General features: G+C 39.3%; 1 protein-coding gene across 4 annotated transcripts in view; it reads right to left on the reverse strand.

The window, feature by feature from the left end:
• TP53BP2 (tumor protein p53 binding protein 2) overlaps positions 1-13,531 on the reverse strand; it is a 67,260-nt gene that overhangs the window by 7,873 nt on the left and 45,856 nt on the right. For all 4 annotated transcript variants that reach the window (XM_023203667.3, XM_031935868.1, XM_031935866.1 and 1 more), the window contains 6 exons: positions 12,878-13,026; positions 11,187-11,649; positions 8,399-9,174; positions 5,883-6,020; positions 5,016-5,149; positions 1,594-1,760 (listed from right to left, as the gene is read on the reverse strand). In XM_023203667.3, coding sequence (XP_023059435.1) covers positions 1,594-1,760; positions 5,016-5,149; positions 5,883-6,020; positions 8,399-9,174; positions 11,187-11,649; positions 12,878-13,026 — 1,827 coding nt within the window. The remainder of the gene's footprint in view (positions 1-1,593; positions 1,761-5,015; positions 5,150-5,882; positions 6,021-8,398; positions 9,175-11,186; positions 11,650-12,877; positions 13,027-13,531) is intronic.

Raw genomic sequence — 13,531 nt, forward strand, 5'->3', positions numbered from 1 at the left:
TATTTATATATGTAAAAAATTTTAAATATGTTACTATATCAAAATATTCTATGGTCCAGAGTTCAAAACAAAACATAAAAGGCTGGGCATGTGGCTCACACCTGTAATCTCAGCTCTGGGAGGCTGAGACAAGAGGATTCTGTGAGGCCAGGAGCTTGAGACTAGCCTGGGCAACAGAGTGAGGCCCCATCTCCAAAGGAAATTTAAAAGGTCAGGCATGGTGGCTCACACCTGTAATGCCAGCACTTTGGGAGGCCAAGACAGGCAGATTGCCTAAGCTCAAGAGTTTGAGACCAGCCTGGACAACATGGCAAAACCCCATCTCTACTAAAAATACAAAAACTAGCTGGGTGTGGTGGTGCACAACTGTAGTCCCAGTTACTCTGGAGGCTGAGGTGGAAGGATCACCTGAGCCCTGGCGGTCGAGGTTGCAATGAGCTGTGATTGCACCACTCTACTCCAACCTGGGTGACACAGCAAGACCCCACCTCAAAAATAAATAAATAATAATAAAATAAAAAAGCAGCCAGATGTGGTGGCAGATGCCTGTGGTCCCAGCTATTTGAAAGGCTGAGGCAGAAGGATCACCTAAGCCTGGGAGTTTGGGGCTGCACATGACCATGCTGCTGCACTCCAGCCTGGGTGACAGAGTAAGACCTCGCCTCTAAAAAAATAAAATAAAATAATCACAAATATCAACAATAAAAACTACCAGCTGAGAGAGATGAAGAAGGGAATTTGAGATTTGTGGTTCTCTGACTAGGGCCTGAAAAAAGGCCTAGACACAGAGGGAAAAGTGTTCAGCACAGAGGGCAGAGGCGTCTGTTTTACCCTTAGGGGTCTTCCAATCAACTGGGAAAGGAGTTAACTGAAAACTTGAGCAGTATGGAGTTCTGGGACCTCCTCATTTGTCTCTGTCTTCCCTCCTTCTTTAATTCCTCTTAAGCCCAACTACAGAGGAAAATTTACCTCAACTTCTAAGCCTTGTAAACAAAAAAGATTTTCCTTGTAAATACAAATGCCAATCAACATATATCCATCTAAAACTTCAAGTCCATTTTCCTCTAGGTACAGATCTGATGGTAGCAATCAGAACCATAAACTCAAAATCAAGAAAACAAAAGAGAAAAAAAATAAAAGACAGCTCCAAAATATATGTTGCCTTTATTTCACTGTATGACAAGCTTGATTTTTAGGAAACCTTGGACCATTTGGGTTCTTAAACTGATCCTGCACTTCTCTTGCTCATGTTGTTTGGAGAGGGGGGTCTGTTTACTTATTTGCAAGGATACACCATCAATCTATAAGTACTAAAGCCTTAATAGAGGGTCTTTTGATGGTGGAGTCATTAACACCACTAGGTCAGATGCTGCAGCACTGTCTTTTGTAGTTGAAGAAGTCCCTGACAATAGCTGTTTCTAAGCATACAAACAGAAGCTGTATTATCTGTGACCAAGGCTGTTGTATTTTCAAGGTCCAAGACTGTGGATAATACAAGATTTTTTCCAAACAAACATACTTATTGAATTATACCCTGGAGATATGAATAAATGAATGCAGTAATCAATACATTTAGTTCTACTTGTCACATACCATAAAGAAACTGGGAGCACTGAGTGTAGCCTTCCTCCATTTCCTCGCACTTATCTGCAGCAGTCTGCATGTCACTGTAGGTCATGGCAAACACAGCGGCTCCTGATTCCACCAAAAACTTACACACTTGGACGTTGTTACATGAGGCAGCACAATGTAATGGAGTCCTGCGAAGCAAGACACAAGGGCTAGAACTGTTTTCCTAAACTGAATGACACCTGCTGTGATAAGATATCTGGAAAGAAAGTTGTTGAGTCTTTCATCTACCAATCTTTCTTCTGAAAACCTCTTAAACAGTTTTTTAAAAACCAGTTCAACATAGATTATTGAACCCATCAAAGAATTACAGCCACAAATGAAAATTTCAGAGAGTCATGGACCACACTGTGGCTGGGAGCTTGGCAAAGGGTGAGAAGAATCAAGGACGTGGATAAACAGACATGAAATCTGTATAAAAATTTAAGAAAAACAATATTTAAATGGATTTAATTCTATGTTCTGGAGCACCCAGCCTAATTCTTTCTGTCAGAGTAGAAGGTCTAACAGTCCTTAAGTTATTTAAGTTATACACCTTCACTCAAAACACTGGCCTTTAAATATATCTATTTATTGTTACCAATTTTGAAGGAATTAAGTTGCATATATGAACTACTTTTATATTTGTTAAATCCCAAGTTAAAATAAATTTTAATTGAAAAAATTTGTCAAATCAACTGAGACCAGAAAAGTGACTGTAAAATACACACATTTCAATCTACTATAGGTAACTGGTCAGCAGCAATTTATTAATACCATTAAAGAGAACCTTCTCCAGCATCTCAAATGTTTTAAAACAGATTATAAACGACCCTAGACTAACAGTAAAGGTATAACAAGAGCCAGTACCACTGCCCAAACTCAGAAGGTGAGTTTGAAACTGTTAATCAGGCTCTGAAGTACATAAGATTTAGTTTCTCTACTGTTTCCTCTCCTCTTTATTCTCCTTGGGTATACAGACTTGAAAAAAAAAAAAAAAATAGACCAGGTGCAGTGGCTCCCAGCACTCTGGGAGGCCGAGGCAGGCAGATCACCTGAGGTCAGGAGTTTGAGACCAGCCTGGCCAACATGGTTAAAACCCCAACTCTACTATAAATACAATAATTAGCCGGGCGTGGTGGTACACACCTGTAATCCCAGCTACTGGGGAGGCTGAGGCATGAGAATCACCTAAACAGGAGGCGGAGGTTGCAGTGAGCCAAGATCATGCCAGTGCACTCCAAGGTGACACAGCAAGAGTCTGTCTCAAAGAAAATCTTATTATTTTTTTTTTCTTTTTTGGCCAGGCACAGTGACTCACTCCTGTAATCCTGGCACTCTGAAAGGCCAAGGAGGGTGGATCACTTGAGTTCAAGGGTTCAAGACCAGCCTGGGCAACACAGCAAAATCCCATCTCTACTAAAAATACAAAAAAATAGCCAGGTGTGGTGGCACACACCTGTGGTCCTAGCTACTTGGGAGGCTGTGATGGGAGAATTGCTTCAGCCCACTTCAGCCCAGAGGGCAGAAGTTACAGTGAGCCAAGATGATGCCACTGCACTCTGGCCTGGGGGACAGAACAAGACCCTGACTCAAAAAACAAAAAAAGAAAGAAAAAAATTTTTTTTAATTCCCTGTTCCAGATTTTTTTTTTTGCTTTTTTTTTTTTTTGAGGGTCTTGCTCTGTCACCCAGACTGGAGTACAGTGATGCAATTTCGGCTCACTGCAGTCTTCACCTCCAGGCTCCAGAAATCTTCCCACCTCAGCCTCTCCAATAGCTGGGACTATAGGCACAGACCAGCACACCTAGCCAATTTTTAAAAATTTTTTGTAGAGACAGGGTCTCTCTATGTTGCCCAGGCTGATCTCAAAGTCCTGGGCTCAAGTGATCTTCCGCTTCAGCATCCCAAAGTGCTGGGATTACAGGTATTAGACACCATGCCTGGCCAGAACACTATTACTAATAGTTTGGCAAATATTACTATAGATTGTTTCATTGCATGCTCTTTAATAATGAAAAATTATATACAATATAAATGTCCAACGTTAGGAAAACAAGGGCATTATGACACAGTAAGAATTTGTTTTGTTTATGCTATAATGTTAAACTAAAAAGACAGGCTTAAACATTACATATGTTAGGAGCTTAACTACATTTGTGAAAAGCATATGAAAAAGAGCTTGGGCCAAGTACGGTGGCTCATACCTATAAACCCAACACTTTGAAAGGCTGGGGCAGGAGGGTAACTTGAGTCCAGGAGTTCGAGACCAACCTGGGCAACATAGTAAGACCTTGTCTCTACAAAAATAAAAATAAAAATAACTTTTTTAAAAAGACCCTGAAGAAAATGTATTAAAATATGAATGGTATTTACCTGTACACTGTGGGGATACAGATGGCTTGTCTTCCTCTTATTTCTATTTTGCATGTTTTCCACAGTGGACACACATTAAAATATAAATGCTTAAAAATTATAACCAAAGTGCTTCTCCAAGCATTAAAACAAAAATTGGAAAACAATCTCAATGTCTAATAAAAGGGAGACTGTCACAATGAGTATGCAGTCATGTGATAGAGTAATATGAAGCTAACTGAGATGTATGTATGTGTGCATGCAATTTATATATGCATACATGAGAATTTTATATCGTAACTATTTTCCATATTATGAGAAAAACAAGTTGTGAAACTAAAATATTGGAGTAAATATAGTGTGATTACAACTTTTTTAAATCCTATAAAGAAAAAAGTAAATTGTATTCTTCCACAAAAGTAACACATTATAACTTAAAACTTTTTTGAAAATAAAATACAAAATTTGCTATCTATTCTGCTAGTTTTGGGGGTGACAGGATCTTATTATGACCTTTATTGTTATTATTTAATGTTGACTAACATTTCTCCTATCCTGCAAACAATACTCATCACTTGTAGTACTGCTTGTGTTTTACGTACACCCTGGTTCCATGACAAACAGATTCCATGGTCAAATATATCTGGGATATGTTGCAAGTTATAATCCCCTCTTGGAGATATAGAATGGACATTAAAATACTGAAGACTGTGAACCATTTCAGGGGCTTGGGGATACCTTGCCTAAATCAGCACTTCTCTCTTAAGCTTTGCTTAAGGATGCTAATTAACTGCGTACTACTTTGTTACACTTATTTTTATCATTAACTACCAAACTTGTTAAAACTCTACCTACTTCCAGGATGGGAATGAGATGACTGTTACATGAACACATGTTAATTCCTCAAAAATAGATACCACATTTCTCTAGCTAGATTACAAGCTCAAGGACATACACTGACATACTTCTTTGTCTTCCAACAGCACTATGACACTGCTTATAAACCGATTCCCACAACTGAAGTTTGACTGGAGTTTAAAAGAAAATCTTACCATCCATCACTATCAGCAGCATTTACATTTACACCAAACTGTACCAGGAACTTCACGATTTCTGTGTGGCCTGCACACACAGCATTGTGAAGAGCCGTGATGCCTTCATCATTGGGCAGGCTTGGGTCATCAACCTATATCAATAAGAAGGGTGAACATAACTCTAGTTTCTTGTCACCTGAACTGTCACTACTAACTGGTTACTTTAGGGTCAAGAGGACAGAAACAGACTCTTGTGACATTTTTAAAAATCATAATTAAAACCTAAAGGAGCCAAGAAAACTATACCAAGAACAATTCTAGAAATAAGACAGACAGAATAACCACATTAAGTAGGCAGTCACTATAAAAAGGTTTTTTAAAAAAAAAAAAAAAAGTAGCACGAGAAACTATATCCTTATAGTCATTTTTGTTTATTTATCCTCCCAACTTCTCACCACAAATTAGTTTCTAAGTAGAAGCTGCATTTGCTATGGAAAGAAAAAAAAAAAAATTTAAAAAGTCAACTAAAAATATTTTAAATAGTAGGCTTCTAAAAGTAGAGACCGCATCTCTAACCTAATACAGTATAGTACAAATCCATACACGAACAATTTCCAAAGGGGAGTCATGATCTCTCTTAAGAAAGAAAAGTACTCTAGAGGACTCCAAGTGAAAACTGAACTTCCAAATGATGACAATTCTATAGCATAGAATTTAAAATAGCATAGCCTATTCTAAAGCATGCCCAAGAGTTCCTGAACACAACCCCACAATGCCTAAAAGGAAAACAATTTTAAAATACAATTTCTCTACAGTAGTTTTCTAATTAGAGCTTTAAAACAAAATACAAGGTCATATTTAGAAATTTACTAATTATAATCATACCTCATAAATAATTCTCTGTACAAGGTCAAATTCTCCCTCCAAAGACGAATCTAGCAGTAAAGCAAGGGGATTGAATTTCACCCTCATTCCATGAGCAATACGCTCTGAGCCGGTTTTACGCAAGTTTGTCCTTTTACCCTGTAAAGAAAATGGGTGGAAAATTTAGGATCCTGGTCTAAGCAAGAGAACAACATCAACAAATGGGAAGGAATGACTGTTTCTCAGCTACATTAGTGAGAGGAACTTTAACAACATAGATTTGGCACATTTTATTGAAGTATAACATTATTCAGAAACGTATACAAAACTAATATGCAGCGTAATGAATTTTCACAAAGTGAACAAACACCATGGAGCAAAGTTGGTGGAACATAACTTTAAAAAAAACTAACATAATTATATTTGGGTAATACGTTATAGTATAAATTAAACTAAGAGTATAATTAGAAGTGGCAAATAGGCCAGCTTTCTGTCAAGTATCAGAATTAGCCAAGACTGGTCTTTAGACTGCCTACCTAATATAGTATAGCAAACTCCACTCTCTTCAAGTGGGCAACAGCACAGTTCAGAACTACAACAGCTAACCTCTATTAAATGATTATTCATTAACCCTCACAAAAACCCTATGATCCCTAGTTTACAGATAAGGAAACCAAGGCACATAGCTAGTAAATGGCAGAGCTGGGACACAAATCCAGGTAAGCTGGCTTCTTTAAAGTCTGCCATCTTAACCATTTCACACCAGAATGCCTCCTCAGAGGAAAGCCTATAATTAAGGTAAATAATACAGATTGTTAGTCTGTCTTAGGTATAACAAGAAGAAATCCTACCACCTTAAACTTTTAATGAATTAGGCTTAAAAAAAAAAAAAGGCAAAATTTTAAAGACTAGATCCAACATCTTCTAAAACAGGTTTCCTAAACACACCCAACAAAGTAGAGACATTTACTGTCGTGAAGTGTGATACATGTACTCCACATGCTTCTTTAATTTTATCTCAGATGTGGAAAATTGCCAAGTTTTAAAAAACATTAAGTGACAATACACTTCACAATGTGCAACGGCTAAAATGTTGTTCTTTGAATGTTGACTGTGGTTAATATAAATCGTAAGCAGTACAGTATAATGACACTTGCCAATCCCACTGTTAAAGAATGTACAAGATAGTTGCTTCTATTTTACTTAAAACGAGAAGAAAAAAGTAAGACACTTTACTAGGAAAAGAACAGCAGAATCTTAATTAAAAAGAAAGTATGATATTTTTACCAATTCTATTTTTCCTTTTTTCTCCTGGAAAATGTGGATTATTTTGACACAGCAACAAAGAGGCCAGAAAATAACAAGTGGCTGTAACGTGGATTAGTTTTGGTCAATGTGGCATAAAACTTCCTTCTTTTCTTATGTTTAAAACTCAAAGAGAATCAAGCCTTAGAACTTAGGGGCCACAGAGTTGTTTAAAAACTGTTAACCTCTATTTTAAAACTTTTTTTTCTAGCTTCAAATGTTTAGTACATAAAAGTTTTAAGCAAACATTTACTGTAGCCAATTGCTAAAAATAACTCTGGACAATCACTATCTTTGAATACTATCATATCTAAAAGATAACAAGGAATCAAACGCAAAGTATATTTACAAAAAATTCTTTTAATGCTATTTTGCTTTTGACCAGGTTTTAAACTCATAGTTCAGCATTCTACTTCCTTTCATGCTTACTGAAGCAAAGTGGCTTCAAATTAAACTATGAAAAAGCATACTTCATTCAGACATTCTGGGATTTTTATTTTCTGTCACCTATTTCAAAGTGAGAGAACTGAGGCTTAAATTTCAAACAAAAGCTTACCATTTGGAAGGAGTGTGGAAGGTGCACTCAAGTCAAAACATACAAAATTTTAGAATAACTTTCGTATGTTAAAGTACAAAAAAATCTTAGGGATCACCAAGTTCGCCAGAGATTTTCAGACTTTGTTGAAGGGGAGGACGACGCTGAAGACGGGCCCCTCAGCCCAGTTACCCCTCCCTGCCCTCACTTCATCCAGAACCCTTCCAATTTTACCACTGTTGTAAGTTTGAGGTTTCACCTAACATTTCATTTTTTAAAATTTCACTGCTAGAAAATGTTGAAAAAGATTGACATCACCAGTGAGAGAAGTTACACCATCTGCCTGATTTCACACAGCCAAGCTAGTAATCAAAAGTTTCAAACCCAGGTCTTTTGAGTCCCGGTCGAGTGCTGCTTCCCTAATATGTGACATCAGCTAGAGAAGAAACAGCAAATGCAGTGTTTACAGGGGTAAGAACAAAACTCTGTTTCCTTCACAAATAAATGGGTTCTCTCTAAAACAGAAAAATGTTCTTTATATTGAATAAATTGCATTATGAAAACATTTATAAGATCCACTCTGTGCCAAGGGAATCGTAAAATAAAGATGCAAACTGGGAAGAAGAATGTGACCACCAAGAAGACCATAACCAAGTAAACGACTCCAGAAAAGGCCATGAGATAGCACACTACTTACAGGAGGCAGAGAGACCTGCCCGGTGATTTCAGGCGGGCGCATGCTCACTGCATCTTCTCCTGGCCCTTCAGGCTCCCCGGATGGGTATGGTGGGGGTGGGTATGGAGGGTACTCCTCCAGATACACATCAAGCAGATGGGGGGCCTCTGGATTTGGTTCTTCCAGGTTTTTCTGGAGATTTGGGCTGTTGTCTGGGACTCCCTCAGGCTCATAATCAAGGCCAGGAGAAGGAACTGGCATGTCACTGTTCTCTGTGCTGGCACTCCCCACATCCTCTGGGGACAACGACTCAGGAACCAGAGAGACCACCTCCTTCTCGGGCTCCACATGTAAATATGGATTCTGGATTTCTACCGGGCTTTCTGAGCTGGCAGTCACAGAAGCTGACTTGGATGGGTATGATGGGACAGAGATGGTCTCCATGGCTGCTATGGTGGTCCTCTGATACAAAAGCTTCTGAATATTTGGCCCGTTAGGACCCTCTGGCTCTGTAATAGAACTACGTTTCTTTAGTGGCCTTGGTGCATTAGACAATTTCTTTCGCAGGGCTTCTAGGTCAGCATCACTCTGGTTTCGGTACGGATTAGATAAGAAAGGCAGTAATTTAGTTGGGCTGAGTGGCCGAGGAATTCTTTCGTTTTCATGGTTCTCCTGAACTGAAGAAACAGGCTCTGTTTCAGGTTCTGGACTGCCAGGCTTGCCCTGGCTATTGGAATAAATGTTCTCTGGGTGCTGCTGTTGATTCTGGGCAGCAGCAATTACAGGCTTACCATATACTAATTGGAAAAAGAAAAAAAAAAAAAGCCCTGATTAACATTAATTAAACAAAACTGGCAAGAAACAGAAACAGCTAACAATAACTAAAGCCTCTTTTAATTTCATAGTTGTTACTACACAATCCCCTTCAAATATAATTAATTTTTAAAAATAACAAATTACAAAGCAGGGAACCCATCTTTGCATAATAAACTTATTACAGAATCAAAACCCCCACTGAGTGTAACATGCACCGTACCTCATGAAACAATAAGAAAATGTTGCCAATTTTAAGAAATCACTGTCTGTGGCCGGGAGTGGAGACTCAGGCCTGTAATCCCAGCACTTTGGGAGGCCAAGGCGGGAGGATCACGAGGTCGGGAGATCCAGACCATCGTGGCTAACACGGTGAAACCCTGTCTCTACTAAAAATACAAAAAATTAGCCAGGCGCGGTGGCAAGCGCCTGTAGTCCCAGTTACTTAGGAGACTGAGGCAGGAGAATGGCATGAACCCGGGAGCTGGAGCTTGCAGTGAGCTGAGATCGCGCCACTGCAGTCCAGCCTGGGCAACAGAGCAAGACTCTGTCTCCAAAAAAAATCACTGACTGTAGCATCCAAATTTAAAATAACAAAATGTGAAAAACATTTAGAACCAATGAAAACAGATAATCCTCTTATGTGTCCAGATTAAAACTAAACATCTTTCACTTTTTAAAGTGAGAACTTCTATTTGGCTTATAAAATTATTAAGAACCACTTATAGTTACCAAAGATATTCCCTGTTAACATTCTGATTATATTAAAATTATCTAATTCCCAAATTATTCCATTTTCACCAAAGACCCATGAAAAGAGTAAGAGGTAGCATATATACTGATTCTTTGCTGTCTAATTTCAATTATGGCATCTTAGGTCACAATTACATTGTTATTTCATGACTACAAAGCTATTTTCATTCAATTAAAACATGGTCAGTTTTATTCTAGTCCTATGAAGTAATAATTTAGAAAGAACCCAACAAATGTCCAAACTGTGTATGTTTAATACGAACTAACCTTATGTTTTTACATTTAGCTAGTGGCTATGTCCTCATTACAATGACTCTAAAATACAGTAGAGAATACATGCATGTTTTCTTTTTTTTAGACGGAATTTCGCTCTTGTTGCCCAGGCTGGAGTGCAATGGCACCATCTCGGCTCACTGCAACCTCCACCTCCCAGGTTCAAACGATTCTCCTGCCTCAACCTCCTGAGTAGCTGGGATTACAGGTATGTGCCACCATGCCCAGCTAATTTTGTATTTTTAGTAGAGACAGGGTTTCTCCATGTTGGTCAGGCTGGTCTCAAACTCCCAACCTCAGGAGACCTGCCTACCTTGGCCTCCCAAAGTGCTGGGATTACAGGCGTGAGCCACTGCGCCCGGTCACAGCAGAGAATATTTTTAATAATAATAATTATATATATAAAGACATACAGACACATAGACACACACACACATATGTATATGATGTGTGTGTATATGTATCTACATATACATGTCTATGTATGTTTATATATGTGTATATGTGCATATATACACATATACACATGTATATACCTATACACACACACACACACATATGTATATATATACACATATACACACACGCGCGCGGGCACACACACACACACACAGGGCAGTGGTCCAGTCCTCTGCCCCCCAGACTCCATGTGACAAGAACATCTGGTCAACCTACAGTGAAGACATACACCTTCCTTCTGCACTGTAATGACCCATGTATATTTGGTTCCCACTCACCAATAAGCCCCTCCAGACTTGAGACCACACTTTATTCATCTATTATCTTTTGTGCCTACTACTGTAGGAGCAGACATTTAACAAGCACTCTTTCAAACTCCCAGTAAAGAACAGAAGCCACAGTTAAAAACCCTTAGCATCAGTCAAAATAGCGATTATTTTGCGGTCTGCTGAGAGATGGCAGCTCTGGTGTAGAACTTAAGCACGTCACCTACGAACGTGAAGAACCTTACCACTTGAAAAGTGTGGCCCTCTGGTATGAGTCTTGGTCAACGCGCTCTGCACAGCCTGCTGGAAGTTTTTTCCTGGAGCCTGCTGCTGCGTATACATGGAATATATTGAACTTGCTGCCACAGTCTGGGGTTTTCTGAAGGGTGGAAGTAAGGTGTCTTTGGAAGGCTGGGGAGTAAAGGGCCGGACGGCAGCAGCAGGTGGACTTTCTTGCTTAGAACCTAGAGAAAGGGTCTGGTCTTGGCCAACTGACGGTATGCTGGGAGACAGCAGCACTCTCGGCTGCTGCCCTGATGGTTTTGGTTTAGTTCCCATGGACGGAACAACTGTTGACAACTGCTGAGAACTTCCATCTGGCTTAACGTCTGAAGGTGGTTGATTAGTTTGTCCAAAATAAGGCAAATTAATCTGTTTTGGTTTTGTAGGAACAGGAGGTGGTACTTTAGTCACACTTTTATTTGCAGCCTATAACACACACATAAAAAGCCAGTTAAAATACTATATAACTGGGTACACAGGATGTTCTAGATAACCTAATTTCACAAATATAAGTATACACTATAAAAATAATAGCTCTGGCAGGGTGCAATGGCTCATGCCTGTAATACCAGCACTTTGGGAGGCCGAGGCAGGCGGATCACGAGGTCAGGAGTTCGAGACCAGCATGGCCAATATGGTGAAACCCCATCTCTACTAAAAAAAATACAAAAATCAGCCAGGTATAGTGGTGGGCGCCTGTAGTCCCAGCTACTTGGAAGGCTGAGGCAGAAGAATCACTTGAATCCAGGAGGTGGAGGTTGCAGTGAGCCGAGATTACGTCACTGCACTCCAGCCTGGGCGACAGAGTGAGACTCCATCTCGGAAAATAATATATATATATTAACTCATATTTTTTAATTGTTAATTAGTTTTTGTTTTTATATATTTATTTCTTTTATTTATGTATAGACAGGGTCTCGTTTTGTTGCCCAGGCTGGTCTCGAACTCCTAGTCTCAAGTGATCCTCCTCCCACCTCAGCTTCCCAAAGTGCTGGGACTACAGGTGTGGGCCATCACGCCTGGCTGTTAACTAGTTTTAAATCTCTGTATTTACTCACATTTAATAATGAACTTCATAAATGCAATACAATCTCTCTCCTTTATGACTTCCACCTTGTTTCCACTTCCTATCTGGGCAATTTTAATACATTTAAGTGCCCACTTGAAAACTTTTGCTGTCATCTTTAATACTCAGATGGCATCAATAATGGAAAACCATTCTTGTTCACTGGAATTTCATGCAATCTAGACAACTGTAATAAAACACACCTAACTTGGAGCCCTCACACACAACCTGGTTATCAAGGATTAAGACGGCAACAGTTACAGAAAATTCACCACACAATCATTTTGTAATTCTGAAGAAGTAACATACTTGAATAATACAAATACAGTGTTCTTTGATGCACTTATACTTTTTAGAGAATCACACAAAATATGACCCAAAATAAGCACGTCAGTCATTCTCCCACCAGGTGTGAGAGCACGAACAGACTCACGCAAGGGAAATTAAAATAACAGAATGCTAAAGCATTTTCTAATCTCCTAGGTACATCCTGTTTCTTCTGCTCTCCCTCACATAATACTTTATCCCTTCTAAACATTACATTATAGAATTACTATTAAATTGTAAAACCCAGATATTTGTAGGTACCTGAGCATCCCGCAAGATATCTTCACTGCTCTGGTTCTTCCTCAGAGTACCAAAGGAAGGTGGGGCAGTGGACTGGTCTACTGCATCAAACATTGAGAACGGACGCACCTTCTTCTCTTTTTCCCTCAGTGGAACCTCTCCATCATCAACTAAAGACCAAAAAATCACAATGACATTCAAACTGTTTGGAATAAAATATCTCATTCACTCATAAGTTTCTCTCTCCTAAATCTTCCTGAAAATCTGTGTCCACAAAGCACGTTCCTATTTTTTAATTAAATTAATAAAAGGATAACCCAAGCACTATAATGATCGCACCTGAGTTCTCCCGCTAAATTAAGGTGTTCTGGAAATAAATTAAATACTGTTAAATATTGTCCCTAGTGTTAACACACTAGAAAATGAACTATCAGCTGGGTGCAGTGGCTCACACCTGTAATCCAAGCACTTTGGGAAGTGGAAGCAGGTAGTTCACTTAAGCCCAGAAGTCCAGTCTGGGCAACATGGTGAAACCCCATCTCTATAAAAAATAGAGAAATTGGCCGGGTGCGGTGGCTCAAGCCTGTAATCCCAGCACTTTGGGAGGCCGAGTCGGGCGGATCACGAGGTCAGGAGATCAAGACCATCCTGGCTAACACGGTGAAACCCCGTCTC

The sequence above is a fragment of the Piliocolobus tephrosceles genome, chromosome 1 (assembly GCF_002776525.5).
Source record: "Piliocolobus tephrosceles isolate RC106 chromosome 1, ASM277652v3, whole genome shotgun sequence".
Classification (NCBI taxonomy): Eukaryota; Metazoa; Chordata; class Mammalia; order Primates; family Cercopithecidae; genus Piliocolobus; species Piliocolobus tephrosceles.